At 40.8% G+C, this 17220-nt stretch overlaps 1 protein-coding gene across 3 annotated transcripts in view; it reads right to left on the bottom strand.

The window, feature by feature from the left end:
• Nucleotides 1-17220, bottom strand: part of PDS5B (PDS5 cohesin associated factor B) — a 266958-nt gene that overhangs the window by 126483 nt on the left and 123255 nt on the right. For all 3 annotated transcript variants that reach the window (XM_048847181.2, XM_048847201.2, XM_075127882.1), the window contains exon 8: nt 11259-11399. In XM_048847181.2, the coding sequence (XP_048703138.1) occupies nt 11259-11399 (141 nt within the window). The remainder of the gene's footprint in view (nt 1-11258; nt 11400-17220) is intronic.

Raw genomic sequence — 17220 nt, 5'->3', positions numbered from 1 at the left:
TAAGTCCAAGTACAGTTAAGCACTGGAATAGTTTACATGGGGAGGTTGTGGAATCCCCATCAGTGGAGATTTTTAAGACAAGATTAGACAAAAACCTATGGTCTGGACTCTATATTAAACCTGCCTCGGTGCTCGGAGGTTGACATGGTGATCTCGAGGTCCCTTCTAACCCTACATTTCTATGATTCTATGATAAGTGAAGCAGCAACACACTGTACTGAAGCGAGTTTATTTACAATTATTTGATGTTCATCTTATTTTCCTAATTTTTTTTAATATTACTTACATCATTAAACATAACATTTATGCTATGGTAGTACCCAAAGGTCCTAATCAAGATTAAGGCTCTATTTTGCTGGATACTGTATAAATACTGATCGGAAGATGATCCTGACCCTGGAGGGTTTACAATCTAAAAGACACAAACAGATGAAGAGCAGAATATAAAATACAACCAAATAAATATAATATAATGATGATGAGTTACCATTATTGTATTGTTGGGTTTGTTTTTATTTTTATGTAGGGCAGGAATGCACGCATTAGTAAGAGTCATGAAGGAGATGTGATGTAGTGAGAGGAAGGAAACAAGTCTCTGCTGTGTGGACAATGTCACATAAGTGAGAACGACAACTGTCACACAGAAGGTAGGAAATCAAGATTGGGGAAGAAACTGTTTATCTTAAGAAGTGGACAATCATAAGAAAAATCTGAAATCTAATGCTTTAGAAAAGTGAATGGAAGAGTGCACATATCTTTAAAACCAGTTGATGAACCTGGGGCCGGACGAGTTGCATCCGAGAGTGCTAAAGGAATTGGCGGCTGTGATTGCAGAGCCATTAGCCATTATCTTTGAAAACTCGTGGGGAACGGGGGAAGTCCCAGATGACTGGAAAAAGGCTAATGTAGTGCCAATCTTTAAAAAAGGGAAGAAGGAGGATCCTGGGAACTACAGGCCAGTCAGCCTCACCTCAGTCCCTGGAAAAATCATGGAGCAGGTCCTCAAAAAATCAATCCTGAAGCACTTACATGAGAGGAAAGTGATCAGGAACAGTCAGCATGGATTCACCAAGGGAAGGTCATGCCTGACTAATCTAATCGCCTTCTATGATGAGATTACTGGTTCTGTGGATGAAGGGAAAGCAGTGGATGTATTGTTTCTTGACTTTAGCAAAGCTTTTGACACGGTCTCCCACAGTATTCTTGTCAGCAAGTTAAAGAAGTATGGGCTGGATGAATGCACTATAAGGTGGGTAGAAAGTTGGCTAGATTGTCGGGCTCAACGGGTAGTGATCAATGGCTCCATGTCTAGTTGGCAGCCAGTGTCAAGTGGAGTGCCCCAGGGGTCGGTCCTGGGGCCGGTTTTGTTCAATACCTTCATAAATGATCTGGAGGATGGTGTGGATTGCACTCTCAGCAAATTTGCGGATGATACTAAACTGGGAGGAGTGGTAGATACGCTGGAGGGCAGGGATAGGATACAGAGGGACCTAGACAAATTGGAGGATTGGGCCAAAAGAAATCTGAAGAGGTTCAATAAGGATAAGTGTAGGGTCCTGCACTTAGGACGGAAGAACCCAATGCACAGCTACAGACTAGGGACCGAATGGCTAGGCAGCAGTTCTGCGGAAAAGGACCTAGGGGTGACAGTGGACGAGAAGCTGGATATGAGTCAGCAGTGTGCCCTTGTTGCCAAGAAGGCCAATGGCATTTTGGGATGTATAAGTAGGGGCATAGCGAGCAGATCGAGGGACGTGATCGTTCCCCTCCATTCGACATTGGTGAGGCCTCATCTGGAGTACTGTGTCCAGTTCTGGGCCCCACACTACAAGAAGGATGTGGATAAATTGGAAAGAGTCCAGCAAAGGGCAACAAAAATGATTAGGGGTCTGGAACACATGACTTATGAGGAGAGGCTGAGGGAACTGGGATTGTTTAGTCTGCAGAAGAGAAGAATGAGGGGGGATTTGATAGCTGCTTTCAACTACCTGAGAGGTGGTTCCAGAGAGGATGGTTCTAGACTATTCTCAGTGGTAGAAGAGGACAGGACAAGGAGTAATGGTCTCAAGTTGCAGTGGGGGAGGTTTAGGTTGGATATTAGGAAAAACTTTTTCACTAGGACAGTGGTGAAACACTGGAACGCGTTACCTAGGGAGGTGGTAGAATCTCCTTCCTTCGGAGTTTTTAAGGTCAGGCTTGACAAAGCCCTGGTTGGTTTGATTTAATTGGGGATTGGTCCTGCTTTTGAGCAGGGGGTTGGACTAGATGACCTCCGGAGGTCCCTTCCAACCCTGATATTCTATGATTCTATATCAAGCATTCTAGTGTGCTTGCTCAGTAAATATCAATATGTATGAACAAACCACCATAGTTGCAAATTTGTTCAAAGATTTAGACACTTAAAATTTTTGAAGTATTCGTGTTCATCAAAATTTGACTGTTTTTAAAATCATAGAATCATAGAATATCAGGGTTGGAAGGGACCTCAGAAGGTCATCTAGTCCAACCTCCTGCTCAAAGCAGGACCAATCCCCAATTTCTGCCCCAGATCCCTAAATGGCCCCCTCAGGGATTGAACTCACAACCCTGGGTTTAGCAGGCCAATGCTCAAACCACTGAGCTATCCCTCCCCCCTAACAGTATCTCTTAAAATCAGTAATACAAATCAGTTTATAAGCACAGACACAAATACCTCCACTTTCTTAAAAATTCTAAAGACTAACAAAAGCACATTTAATGCTACACAAAAAGTTTAAAGGAAATGTGAAGGCTTTTAGAAATTCCATATCTGAATATAGATATTTACATGGGGGTGGTTTGCACTGTTAGAGAAAAAGCTAGGAAGAAGGGTCCATTAATAAATGAGGATGACAATGATTTATATCCAGCTAAGATATTGAACTCCCTTTCAAACAGAAAAAAGTTTGCAAAATTGGCAAACCATGAAACCAAACCCAAAAATGATCTCTGGACATATTGGAGTCCTGAGCCCAATTTTCAGCTCCACCAAAGGCTTGTGTGTGATCACGTCATTCAGTGTATTAACATTCTCCATCAACAATGGGTCAAGTTTTTCCCAGCTGGGTTTCACCAGCCTGGAAAGACATGTCCAAGGCACAGAGTTTGTAGCTCAAAATATTTCCAGCATCACTTAACATTCCTCACAAGGAGCAACACTGAATGAAGTAGAGTAGACAAAGGGCCAGAGTCTCCAGTCTACTAAGTTCACTTTCCTCCATGAAAGCAGTGCAAAGAGAACTTAAGCCAACCAGAAGCTCCTACAGAATTCTCCCTGAGTAGGGGGAATCTCTGCTAGCATAAAAGTGGAATAGGTAGCCTAGCCACCTTTACGCCACCTGCCCTCACCCATAACCACAGAGAGGAGTGGGTGCTGGAGGCAGGTGGTAATGTGAAGGAGGCACAGCCCATTACATCCAGTTGTCTACAGGTATAAGTTTGAGTGGCCCCCTATTGGTCTGTTACCAGTGCTGGGCCTCTAACAAGGAGCTGCAAATGGCTCCCTGTGGCTGCCCCTCTCCACTACATCCAAGCAGAGCCACAGAAACAGTTAAGTCCAAACCTTTCTAATTTTATCTACAAGTGAACATATTTCCTTAGAAAATGATGCGGAGGTGGGAACTTGTATTAATTTAGTGCCTCATACAGTTTTTATTAACCACCCCATCTACTACATGAAACAGAGTAGTCTACATGAGACTTGTGTACATGAGAAAGTTGTATGGTCTAACCTAAGGTGTGATTTAAATTTACTTTAGTTACACTGGTATCACAGGCTGCATGGACACTTATTTCAGTTTAAACCAGACTTATTTCAATTTAGCTTAAGTTTACTGGGAACAGGTTTAAGCTAACCTGAAAACCCTCTTAAATCAAAATAAGTGTATCCACACACGGTTTACACCAGTATAATAAAATCAATTTAAAAATCAACTAAATATGTTACAGTAATAGGTAAAAAACATACATAGGTGTTTTTTAAGTTGGTGTGCTTTTAAGTCTTAAAGAGGAAAGCAACTTTTAAATTTTGTGTAGTTTGTCAGGGTGTGCACACATATACTTAAGTACGGCCAAAAAGGAATTAGTCCAGAAGAATTAAAGCATGAGACTTACTGCTTTGTACACATCTACAACACTCCAAATTAGCCTTCTTAGGATTCATTCCAAGGCTTTCTTGCCACTATATACTGGATGATGAAGTACAAAAAGAGTTGTATTTAGGAAGGCCTGATTATGATCTATGTAATTTCATCTTAAACTGAGTGTATGCCTTTTTTTTTTCCCCCAGAGGATGAAAAGATCTTAGCAAGGAGAACTTCCTTCAACCTGTTTCAGAGTAGCAGCCGTGTTAATCTGTATTTGCAAAAAGAAAAGGAGTACTTGTGGCACCTTAGAGACTAACCAATTTATTTGAGCATAAGCTTTCGTGAGCTACAGCTCACTTCATCGGATGCATGAAAGCTTATGCTCAAATAAATTGGTTAGTCTCTAAGGTGCCACAAGTACTCCTTTTCTTTTTCCTTCAACCTGTAAAACTGGATATTCAATTTTAGGAATAAACTCCACATTAATTCCAAGAACCACCTTATACTTGCAAAGTATACAATGTTTAGCTTCAATGGATAATGCCCCTAGTTCAGATACCCTCCTTGACAAGGTGATGACTAAAAGAAAATTATTTTCATTGACAAGAAGTAAAGACTTTTCAACAGAGGTTACAAATTGGTGCTTAGTGAGAGTATTCGGAAAACGTTCAGCTCCTATGGCTTTGTTCTATCATTTTTTTGAGTAGTAATTAGGCATGCTCACTACACAATTTTCTGATACATGGGTGAAAGCCTGTTGACACAAATATGCTGAAATATAGCCTCCATCTGACCTTAAGTTTGGGGTTTTAAAATCCCTATCAAGCCCATTTTGCAGAAATTAAAACAAGTGCTGACCTTGTCGCTTATAGGAAAAAATATCCTGGCCTTTACACCAAAATTTGAATTGAGACCAAGTTATAGAATATGTTGACGCATTCCTTGACACTAGTAATTTGGCAAGACTAACACGTTAATAGCCTCTATTTTTTAACTCTCTCCTTTCAAAATTGAAGCAGTTACATTTACGGCTGGCGTACACACAGGCTAGCCCCCAAATCATGAACTGTTTCCTAAAACTGATTTATTTACTTGGGTGCAAGTCTTTCTTTGGACACATTTTGGAATATATGTGGATTAGCTAAATTGATTTTAGCCACTTTTATTCCAAATAAGTGTCCATGGACAAACTTCCACTGAAAATAAATTAATCTGGTTTTAATTCACACCTTGTTATTTCAGTGAAAGTTTGCAGCACCTCTGCATCTTGATGTAGAATGAGTCCACGTGACAACAACAGGTATTTTCTGCAACGGAAATAGATGAGAAGGCTAACTGACATATTGCTTACGTAACAGAACTGAGGTTGCCTTGAACAGCGGGGGGCAATTAGAAGCATAATTGATTTCTCCTTCCTGATCTTCTGAATCAGGCTGGATCAACATAGCATTAAAACAGAACTGGACACAAAACTGCCCATAAACTCCTCCTTGACACATGGGAGAGTGAATGGAAGATCTAAGCCAGTGGCTCTCTAACTTTTTTTTACTGGTGACCCCTTTCACATAGCAAGCCTCTGAATGCAACCCCCCTTATAAATTAAAAGCACTTTTTATATATTTAACACCATTATAAATGCTGGAGGCAAAGCAGGATTTAGGGTGGAGGTTGACAGCTCATGACCCCCCCATGTAATAACTTTGCAACCCCCTCAGGCGTCCCGACCCCCAGTTTGAGAACCCCTGATCTAAGTCCAGCCTCCTGGCCAATACTGCAGGACCAAGATCTGGTGAGTGGATCCAAGCCACCTGGAGAGCACAGCAAAACAACCTCATCCTCAGAAATAATTACATTGCTGAACTTTACATCAATAACGTTTTTCAACTATGAGCTATATTTGTTCATGTTCTTGAGGGCTGCAAGGAATGGCAATGCAGGGTACTTCATGGAGAGAAAATAAATTTCAGAGGAACAGCCGTGTTAGTGTGTATTCGCAAAAAGAAAAGGAGTACTTGTGGCACCTTAGAGACTAACCTGCCAACATTTTTATGGCTGATTTAGAACAACGCTTCCTCAGCTCTCGTCCCCTAAAGCCCCTACTCTACTTGCGCTATATTGATGACATCTTCATCATCTGGACCCATGGAAAAGAAGCCCTTGAGGAATTCCACCATGATTTCAACAATTTCCATCCCACCACCAACCTCAGCCTGGTCCAGTCCACACAAGAGATCCACTTCCTGGACACTACAGTGCTAATAAACAATGGCCACATAAACACCACCCTATACCGGAAACCTACTGACCGCTATTCCTACCTGCATGCCTCCAGCTTTCACCCTGACCACACCACACGATCCATCGTCTACAGCCAAGCTCTGCGATACAACCGCATTTGCTCCAACCCCTCAGACAGAGACAAACACCTACAAGATCTCTGTCAAGCTTTCTTACAACTACAATACCCACCTGCAGAAGTAAAGAAACAGATTGATAGAGCCAGAAGAGTTCCCAGAAGTTACCTACTACAGGACAGGCCTAACAAAGAAAATAACAGAATGCCTCTAGCGGTCACCTTCAGCCCCCAACTAAAACCCCTCCAACTCATTATTAAGGATCTACAACCTATCCTAAAGGATGACCCAACACTCTCACAAGTCTTGGGAGACAGGCCAGTCCTTGCCTACAGACAGCCCCGCAACCTGAAGCAAATACTCACCAACAACCACATACCACACAACAGAACCACTAACCCAGGAACTTATCCTTGCAACAAAGCCCGTTGCCAATTGTGCCCACATATCTATTCAGGGAACACCATCACAGGGCCTAATCACATCAGCCACACTATCAGAGGCTCGTTCACCTGCACATCCACCAATGTGATATATGCCATCATGTGCCAGCAATGCCCCTCTGCCATGTACATTGGTCAAACTGGACAGTCTCTACGTAAAAGAATAAATGGACACAAATCAGATGTCAAGAATTATAACATTCATAAACCAGTCGGAGAACACTTCAATCTCTCTGGTCACGCAATCACAGACATGAAGGTCGCTATCTTAAAACAAAAAAACTTCAAATCCAGACTCCAGCGAGAAACTGCTGAATTGGAATTCATTTGCAAATTGGATACTATTAATTTAGGCTTGAATAGAGACTGGGAGTGGCTAAGTCATTATGCAAGGTAGCCTGTTTCCTCTTGTTTTTTCCTACCCCCCTCCCCCCCCAGATGTTCTGGTTTAACTTGGATTTAAACTTGGAGAGTGGTCAGTTTAGATGAGCTATTACCAGCAGGAGAGTGAGTTTGTGTGTGTATGGGGGTGGGGGGGATGTGAGAAAACCTGGATCTATGCAGGAAATAGCCCGACTTGATTATGTAAAGAGTTGTCACTTTGGATGGGCTAGCACCAGCAGGAGAGTGAATTTGTGTGGGGGGGTGGAGGGTGAGAAAACCTGGATTTGTGCTGGAAATGGCCCACCTGTTGATCACTTTAGATAAGCTATTACCAGCAGGACAGTGGGGTGGGAGGAGGTATTGTTTCATATTCTCTGTGTGTATATAAAGTCTGCTGCAGTTTCCACGGTATACATCTGATGAAGTGAGCTGTAGCTCACGAAAGCTCATGCTCAAATAAATTGGTTAGTCTCTAAGGTGCCACAAGTACTCCTTTTTTTTTTTTAGAAAATAAATTAATATGCATCAGAATTTGGTGGTTGTTGCAACGGAACACATGGGGCCCTTTGCACTGATCGATAATATAAACTTTTTGGCAAGGTTCTCCAACAAGTTAGATTTAGCCCAGTATGCCCATTCTTCTTGGATAACATTCTCTACAGATAGCTGTGGGACATGGGTGTTTTAGATGCAGATGAAAAATACTTCTGAGTTGTCTGATCTTTTTGTATTTTCCTCTTCTCCTTTCTTCTCCTGTGTCAGATTGTTAGGGGAAAAGATCTAGACTGGTAATTAACCATGTGAGGAGAGTTTTAAAAACATTTTTAACTGAAGATGTCTTACCCTCTCTCCTTCTAAAGTTCTGCCCAGCATAAGATCACTGGCCTTCCAAAAGAAGGGGAAAGTATTCTTTCCCTTCTTAGGTCTCAAAGACTTTTTCTTAGAATTTGATGACCTATAAAATTTCAGTTATGTCATTGGCCAACTAAATATAAAGAACAGGCTAAGGGAGAAGCTCTGGTGTTTTCTCTTTGATCTGCAGTACACCACATATTTTAATCAATTTATCTGGGGCTAGTTCCTTCTCTTATGTGGAATTAAAACCAGAGGAAAAAAGATAACTAGTCTTTAGTTTTAATGGAATCTTGGATAGCTTTGCTTTTTCTCAGAAGCAGCCTTCCTGGCCTTGGATTTCTTTTTCTTCAAATCAGCCTCTGCCTTAGGGTATGTCTTCACTGTAATTAAAAACCCACAGCTGGCCCATGCCAGCAGACTCAGACTTCCGGGGCCCAGGCTAAGGGGCTGTTGAACTGCAGTATAGACGTTCAGGCTCAAGCTGGAGCCCGGGCTCTAGGACCCTGAGAGGTGGGAGGATCACAGAGCTCGGGATACAGCCCGAGGCCAAATGACTACACCATAATTAAACAGTTTGTAATGGGATCGCAAGCGCCCCCTGTCCAAATGCGTGCGCCTACACTCTCTCAGTTTGTGGTGGGTCTTCGGTGACTCCATCTTCCAGACAGAGTTACACACAATTTGTATGTAAAATAGGGCAACAGTCCAAAAGGGGGGCCCTATCTCAGTTGGGCTTTCTTCCCGTCGCCCTCCCTGGGCTCAGGCTCTTAACTAGTCCTGCAGCCTTTAAAATGGCCTTGGCCCTGGCATTGAGCTATATTCCAGGACTCCCTCCATGGAGACAATGTCCTCACACCCTCTGGGCCTTTTGGGCCCAGAACTCCTGCTGGGCCACAGAAACAGTTCAGTTCCCCTTTGGGATGCACAGTTCAGACCACTTTTCCAGTGGCTGATGCCGGGAACCCAGGCGCACCCTCTACTCTGGGTCCCAGCCCAGGGGCCCTAAAGATAGCAGCTGTCCACCATGCCCCTTTAACTGAGCTGCATTGCTGCTATGATTCCCTGGGCCATGTCCCTGTGGCCCCAGCATATTCTTCACCCTTATCTCAGGGCCTTGTCTTGGTTGAGTCCCAGCTGCCACCCAGAGCGCCTTCTCACTTCCCCGGGTCCCTACCAGCACTGCTCTGTCCAAGGTCCTGTAGCTCCCTCAGCCAGCTAGGCACACCAGCCACGCTCCTCCAACTCCAGCAAGGAACTGATCTCACTCTGGCTCTGCAGCTCTTCTTATACTAGCCTGGTGTGCCCTGATTGGCTGCTCCCTGCAGCCCCTTTCCGATTGGCAATATCCCACACAACCATTCTAAGCAGCTTGAAGGATCCTCTCCACTGCCTTTTTCTGGGGCAGGCTGTGGCAAGGCTGCAAGGCCTCCAGCACGGGGCCTCAGAGCCTGGTCCACCCCACCCACTCTTAGCCAGAGTCAGCTGGCACAGCCTGCCACATCTGTCTAATTGCATTGTACACATCATCAAAGGTGACAAAGAAAGGGCTTTCCATATTTACTGGGGACAGAGGAGATTCCTTAGGCTCACACTCTCAGTTTCAGATTTTATTTTATTTTTAATTAAAGGACACAAAGCTTGGTCTTTGGTGATCTGGCTCCTGGGAGATGGAAGTTCCTGATGCAGGAAGGCAGGGGAGAAATAGGCAATGACAAAAGAACAACACAGCCACTACCTGCGGTTGATAAGGCAAGTCCAATCATCTTCCTGCCCTTTGGGATGTACCTTTGGCTAATGCTACTTTGTGAGGACTCCTTCTCAGTTAAGGGGTATTACCACTCGCTTCCCCATATCAGTCTGAGTTTCTGGTCCAGAGTGGCTTCTTTCTTGTTTTGCCAGCTTGTTGCTTTGAGGATGGGTGTGACCGCTCCTGTCAGACACTCCCATCAGCAGAGAAGAATATGAATAGCAGCTTTAACCTTTGCTTCTTCATAAGCTCATCAGATATTACCAGGCTCTCATATTTAACACACTGCAACAGGAAGACCTGGTTAGCCTGCCTACAGCTGTGGATTGTGGGCTTGTCAGGGACAGACACACTCCTATTCTGTTCTGGTCTGCTTCCTAAACTCAGAATTGGTTGAAGACCCATTATTTAGGATCTGTGGACCTTATTATGCAGAAGAATAGAGAGAAGCAGTGGTGATAGACAAGAACAGAAATGGGTAGGACAAAGGCAGGCAAGGAAAAAAACATTACACCCCAAGCCCACAATGAGAGTGCCTTTTTATTCAGAGCTTAAACATTTCTTCCAGGACCTTCCCAATTCAAGCATGAGGAAGTAGAATGAGTAATACAGAAGACCTGACCCTGGTAAAAAATACTGACCATAGACCTTATTTTTAAAATTATAAGGCCTATTTTTCCCCCATTCACGAGACTATCATTTTGACAACCTGAAAAAAAGATGTGCCGCTTACTCAAGCGAGATGGGAGGGAAACAGCTCAGCACCCACATCCCCCTCTAATATAGATTTGAGAAGACCAACAGCGAGGCAAAAAGTAGCCCAGAGAGGGGGAGCATAATGCTCAGGGATGGCCACACTAATGAAAATGGATATTAATTCTTAAATTTCCAGAAAGTAACAAGAAAGAAGTTGCTGTTTTCCCACTACAAAGGATAACAAATGTTTCCCAATCTAGTTACAGCTATACAGTATTTTTATGCCATTAAGAGACATATGATTTTCAATCTATTAAAATTTGTGAATCACTGCATAGGTATTTAAATAAATAGTAACTTGCAATGCCAATGACATAAAACTGGAAATCAGTTATCTTTTTGTATGAAACATGTGAATCACACTTATAAATGCAGTCTTTTCTAATTACTCTGTGACATAACTTCTATAATTACGTTTTTTCTACAACTTTCAGATTAGTCTTCTTATACATTTACTCTTATGCACTGATTGTTTTGAGTTACTTAGATGTGACAGTAAGAAAAACATTTAATTCCAAATCAGACTTGGCAAACTTTTCAAATATTACATAACACATATTCAGAGCAAAAAAATCCATTTTAAGACTGTCTAAAACAAATATAGTATGGTATTTACCTTAAGTTTGAATTCAAGCTGCGGTAAAACAGAAAGCAAGAGATGACTGTCAATATTGTATAACTCCAGAATTAAGTCAAAGACATGCTCTGACAGATCACTGATAGAAGTTTTCCCAAGCATAAGCACCTGATTGAAGAACTGGAAAGTAAAACAAAAAACATTACATCAGTAACAGAATACAAGTAAAATAGTATACATCTTGTGTCTTTTCTAAAATTCTAACTTCACCTACCACTGAATCAATATAATATCTTCACTAATTCAGGTAAGGATACAAATTTCTATTAAAATGATAAAAGTGGGGGGAAACGAGTTTATGGAAAGATAACCCTTAAGATATAGTACTTTTTCCTATCAATCTATATTCATAAACTAGAGATGAAAAGCAACAATACAAAAAGGTGTCATGCAATGTTTAGTTTATCACAGCAAGTCTAGAAACAACTTTAACAAATAATTCCTCTACCAGTTTCAATTATATCAGATATTTTGTAGTGTGACTAAATTTAGAGTTATTTAACCACAAGCTACACCAATTTATTTCAAAAGCATTCCATCCTTTTGCCTAAATGGGACCAATATAGAGAAATAGCTAGGGAGTTACCACACTACTGTAAAAACATAATGTATGAAGTGTAGCTGTAGCCATGTTAGTCACAGGATATTAGAGAGACAAGGTGGGTGAGGTGATATCTTTCATTGGACCAACTTCTGTTCATGATGAGAGAGAGATTTCGAGCCACACACAGCTCTTCTTCAGATCACACAGCTTTGTGTGGCTCAAAAGCCTGTCTCTCTCATCATGAACAGAAGTTGGTCCAATGAAAGGTACTATCTCACCCTTGTCTCTCTGATTTATAAAGCTGTTAAATAGAAATTTATGAACTCACAATGACTGTATGGCTAAGAATTTATATCCACAAAGCAGCATTTTTGTACACTGCAGTTATAAAGCAAACATTTCTCATTGACTTATATGGACATGAGGGTAAATCTGTACTTTCAACTGTAAAATAATTACATGGAAAAACAAATTAAATATTGCTTTACTTTTTAATCACTCTGTTACTTACTGTGTACTGAAATACGTACTGTGTGGTAGGGAGGAAGGAAAGAAAGTTATCATTCCTAACTCATTTTAGACCACGGAACTGTTTCTCAAACTGCTTTTTTTAATCTACCGAAGAGCCCCATGCCCAAAGTGTGCAACACTGTTCATGTCACTCCAAAACCATCAAGTCCAGTGGTGGAGCACATTTAATTGGTGCTCACTCCTGTCTCTGCCTGGACTTGGGCACAGCATCAACCACTACCCACTCTACCTGATAAATGTATATCAGATCAGAGCAAGTACCATGCACTAGATCTAAATTTTCAAAAGTATCCACTTTTAGGTACCCAACCTGAGAAATCTTGGGTCTGATTTTTCTAAGTATTAAGCACCTACAACTCACCTGAAGTCAAAAGGAGCTCCAGGTACTCAGGCCCAATTGCTTTGAAACGGGCACCAAAAATTTGAGGCACTCAAAAATCAATGCCTACCTTTGAAAATTTGACAACAGGTATTGCATCAAACAAGTGGTATTGTGCCATGCAACAGGCAAGCCAGGATAGAGGAGGCCCCTCTCCTTCCCAATAGTCAAGAGGAAGAAGAGCATCCTACCAAAAACCAAAAGGCTGTATTAACCTGATAGGGAATTCTTTTATGGATCCTTTGAGAGAAAGGTGTGATTTGAAGTGAGAGGAAAAACACAAAGCTTAAGTTGTGCACCTTTTAGATGGGTAAAGATGAACCTGACTTCTTTGAACTCAAAAAAACATTAACCAATTATGCCCTTTTCCCTGTGTCAAATTAATTTTTCCACCCTTGTGTTTCTAAAACAAATCATAGAACTCTTTTGTGCATCAGCATGATCAATTTGCAAGGAAATGTACAGACCTTGGTAAAGCATTTGAACAATTAACTGCAAAGCCAGCAGGGGGAGTTCAAATGTTCAGTGTGCTACTGTAACATGAATCAAGCCAATTAGGAAAAAAGGGAGCTTCTTTCATAAAGTGAGAAAAGAAAAGAAAAATGAAAAACTTAACTGATCAGGAAAGGATGCACCATATTTACAAATCAAAAAATTGTGTGCTATACTAGAAACATCAAGCCTGTGAACTGGCCTTATGGGATGTGTGTGTTTTTTGGGGGGGGGGTTTGTTGGTTTTTTTTAAACAAGCAGCTTCTACTGGAAGATGTACATTCCTGGTTCAATTGTGTGTCCTCTATTGTGTTTCTTTATTTACCCTACCAAAGAAAATTGTTCTTTAATGCTATAGAATGTATTAAGTATCATTCCCCACTTGTGGGGTACATTTCGAGAACAAGAGAGCTGTGAATGCAAACATTTTTCACCACGAGGAGGATTTTTATTGCAGTAGCACCTTAAGGCCCCAGTCTGGATTCATGGACCCTTTGTGCTAGATGCTATACCTACCACAAACAGCTTACAATCTTTGCATGAGACAAGATATGTAGCTACAAACAGCAAACTGGAAGGTTGTGGAGAGAGAATCAGTGAGACATGGTAACAGTGAAAGAATCACATTAAGTATAAGCAGCCACAGTATACCAACTGCCTAGAATGGAGACCAAGGTTGCCACATTTCCAAAAAACAAAAATCTAATTAAGCTCCATTCTTGTCTCCCCTTCCTATCTTCTTATCCATGTTAATTAACATGAATCGTGCAACCATGAATTATGGTGGAGTAGCAGCAACAACTGAGTTAAGCTGAAGCCCAAGTTTTGCTTAAGCAGGGATGTTAAAACTTTCAAAATTATCTGCTTTGATTATTATCAATATGAATTACTAGATGTCCTTTGCATAATTTTTACACACACCCTTAATAGCAACCTCTCCAATCTTAAGTTCGTAAAACATATTTAATATTGTATCAGATGTAAAGATTTTTTGCTACAAGAGTATGAGGTCAGAGTTGCAGAATCTTGTAAGTATACGTTTGATGAAGTTGGAGTGCCTATTGCTTTTATCTGTCACAGTTGGAAGTAAATGCAGTGTGGTATTGAGAGCATTTAAGGCTACATGAAGGTGGTAAGCAATAGTGAATATTTCCCCTAAGTTTATTTCCATGCTCTTAAGGTTTAGGGTGGCTGCGGTATGCCCTGCTGCAACCTTACCTGTAATAAACGAAGTCTGTGTTACATATGTTACTTACAGAAGCACTCACATTTTTCTTATGCCTGATCGCTCTTCCTTCTCATCTCTTATTTCTCTCCCTCATCATCCATCTCTTCTCTGAAGTCTTCCCTCTCTATTCAGCTCTTAACTATTCCTTCCACACCACCTGTAGTTTTTCTTTGTCCTCCATCCTTCCTGTCTATTCCTTCTTCTAACTCCCTGTTCCCCCTTTTTTCCCCCATGACAGTGGTGTAAGAAATCTAGTCACACAGTTACTCCCACAGTCAGATCACTTTCTCAATACCTATAACAAACAGTAGTACATTGCCTACTTTCTTAAATCCTTTAGGCAGAGCAACAGAGGTGTGGAAAAATCAAACAGATATGGTAAGAGCTGCATGAATGCTGCTCTCAGTTCTGTGGATCATGCCAGGAATCTAAGCAGCAGCTTAGAAATGGAGAATGAAAAACATGCAGGTAACACCCCTTGTCAAGCCAAAAGCTTTAACAACATAGGCACTAGGCCTAATACGGATAAAAAATAATAATATACCCAAAATAGGGCTATCGCATGGTTAAACAGAATACCATTTATTTAAATATTTTTGGATGTTTTCTACATTTTCAAATATATAGATTTCAGTTACAATACAGAATACGAAGTATACAGCGCTCACTTTATTTTTTATTACAAATAGTTGCACTGTAAAAATGATAAAAAAATAGTATTTTTCAATTCACCTAATACAAGTACTGTAGTGCAATCTCTTTATAATGAAAGTTGCACTTACAAATATAGAATTATGTACAAAAAACTGCATTCAAAAACAAAACAATGTAAAATTTTAGAGCCTGCAAGTCCACTCAATCCTACTTCTTGTTCAGCCAATCACTCAGAAAAACAAGTTTACAGTTGCACCTGAAAGTGAGAACAGGTGTTCGAATGGCACTGCTGTAGCTGGCATGTCAAGATATTAACATGCCAGATGCACTAAAGATTCATGTCCCTTCATGCTTCAACCCCCATTCCAGAGGACATGCGTCCATACTGATGAGGGGTTCTGCTCAACAACAACTGAAAACTAGGCAGGCTGACACATGTTCATTTTCATCATCTGAGTCAGATGCCACCAGCAAAACATTGATTTTCTTTTTTGGTGGTTCGCATTCTGTAGTTTCCACATCAGACTGCTGCTCTTCTAAGAGTTCTGAAAGCACGCTCCACACCTCGTCCGTTTCAGATTTTGGAAGGCACTTCAGATTCTTAAACCTTGGGTCGAGTGCTGTAGCTAACTTAGAAATCTCACATTGGTACCTTCTTCGCATTTTGTGAAATCTGCAGTGAAAGTGTTCTTAAAATGAACATGTACTGGGTCATCAACCGAGACTGCTATAACATGAAATATAAGGCAGAATGCAGGTAAAACAGAGCAGGAGACATACAATTCTCCCCCAAGGAGTTCAGTCACAAATGTAATTAACGCATTTTTTTTTTAACGAGCGTCATCAGCATGGAAGCATGTCCTCTAGAATGGTGGTCAAAGCATGAAGGATCATACAAATGATTACCATATCTGGCATGTAAATAACTTGCAATGCCAGATACAAACGTGCCATGCAAATATGACTGTTCTCACTTTCAGGTGACATTGTAAATAAGAAGAGGGCCGCATTATCTCCTGTAAATGTAAACAAACTTGTTCGTCTTAGCGATTAGCTGAACAAGAAGTAGGACTGAGTGGACTTTTAGGTTCTGAAGTTTTACATTGCTTTGTTTTTGAGTGCAGTAACGCAACAAAAAAAATCTACATTTGTAAGTGGCACTTTCATTACAAAGATTGCGCTACAGTACTTGTATGAGGTGAACTGAAAAATACTATTTTTTTTATCATTTTTACAATGCAAATACTTGTAATCAAAAGTAATATGCATTTCAATTTCAATTACAACACAGAATACAAAATATATGAAAATGTAGAAAAACATCAAAATATTTAATAAATTTCCATTATTATTCTATTGTTTAATAGTGCGATTAAAACTGCGATTAATGTTTTTAATTGTGATTAATTTTTTTGAGTTAATCGCATGAGTTAACTGCAGTTAATAGACAGCCCTAATCCAGGACCAATTTTTTCTTCTAGCAGGAGCTTCCTGGAATGTATTCTACTGAAAGACCAGAGAGACTGGTCTGAAGGTGTGATTTGTATACACCTACACGCCAGTGGTTGTAGGTGCACAAATGAGCAACTGAGAAAGGAGATGCTCAGTCCTGTTAGCAACAGTGTGCAGTACCACAACCTTCAGTCTTTCCTGAAATCAAGAGGGATCCAGGAAGTTTTCTAAGAGGAGCCTGAGCTATCATCTGACTGTCACAGATGAAGGAACAGTTCCATTGTAATCATGATCATGGGTTAGATCAGACCAATGAAGAAATTATGCAAGAAGCTTCTATACTTGCTGACATTGACTACATATTAATGCTAGTTTGTGTAGGTTTTATTTCCCCCTTATCTTATGTTAATTACCATCCCCCTTGTCTGAAGAGGTAAGCCCTTGACACCAGACGACTGTAAAAAATAACTTTCATTCCATTCATACACACACCAAAAAAAAAAAACAAAAAAAACTTCCTTTGATTTCCATTTTAGAACACTGAACCTAAAAGAAAAAAAGTGTAGAAGCCATAGACCACCAACTCCCTAGTTACTGGTATTGCAAGTTGGTGTAGACACAACCTAAGTCCCACAGTATGATAGAAGACCTGTCCAACAAT

Source organism: Caretta caretta, chromosome 1 (genome assembly GCF_965140235.1).
Source record: "Caretta caretta isolate rCarCar2 chromosome 1, rCarCar1.hap1, whole genome shotgun sequence".
Taxonomy (NCBI): domain Eukaryota; kingdom Metazoa; phylum Chordata; order Testudines; family Cheloniidae; genus Caretta; species Caretta caretta.
This window is presented reverse-complemented; position numbering and strand designations above follow the sequence as displayed.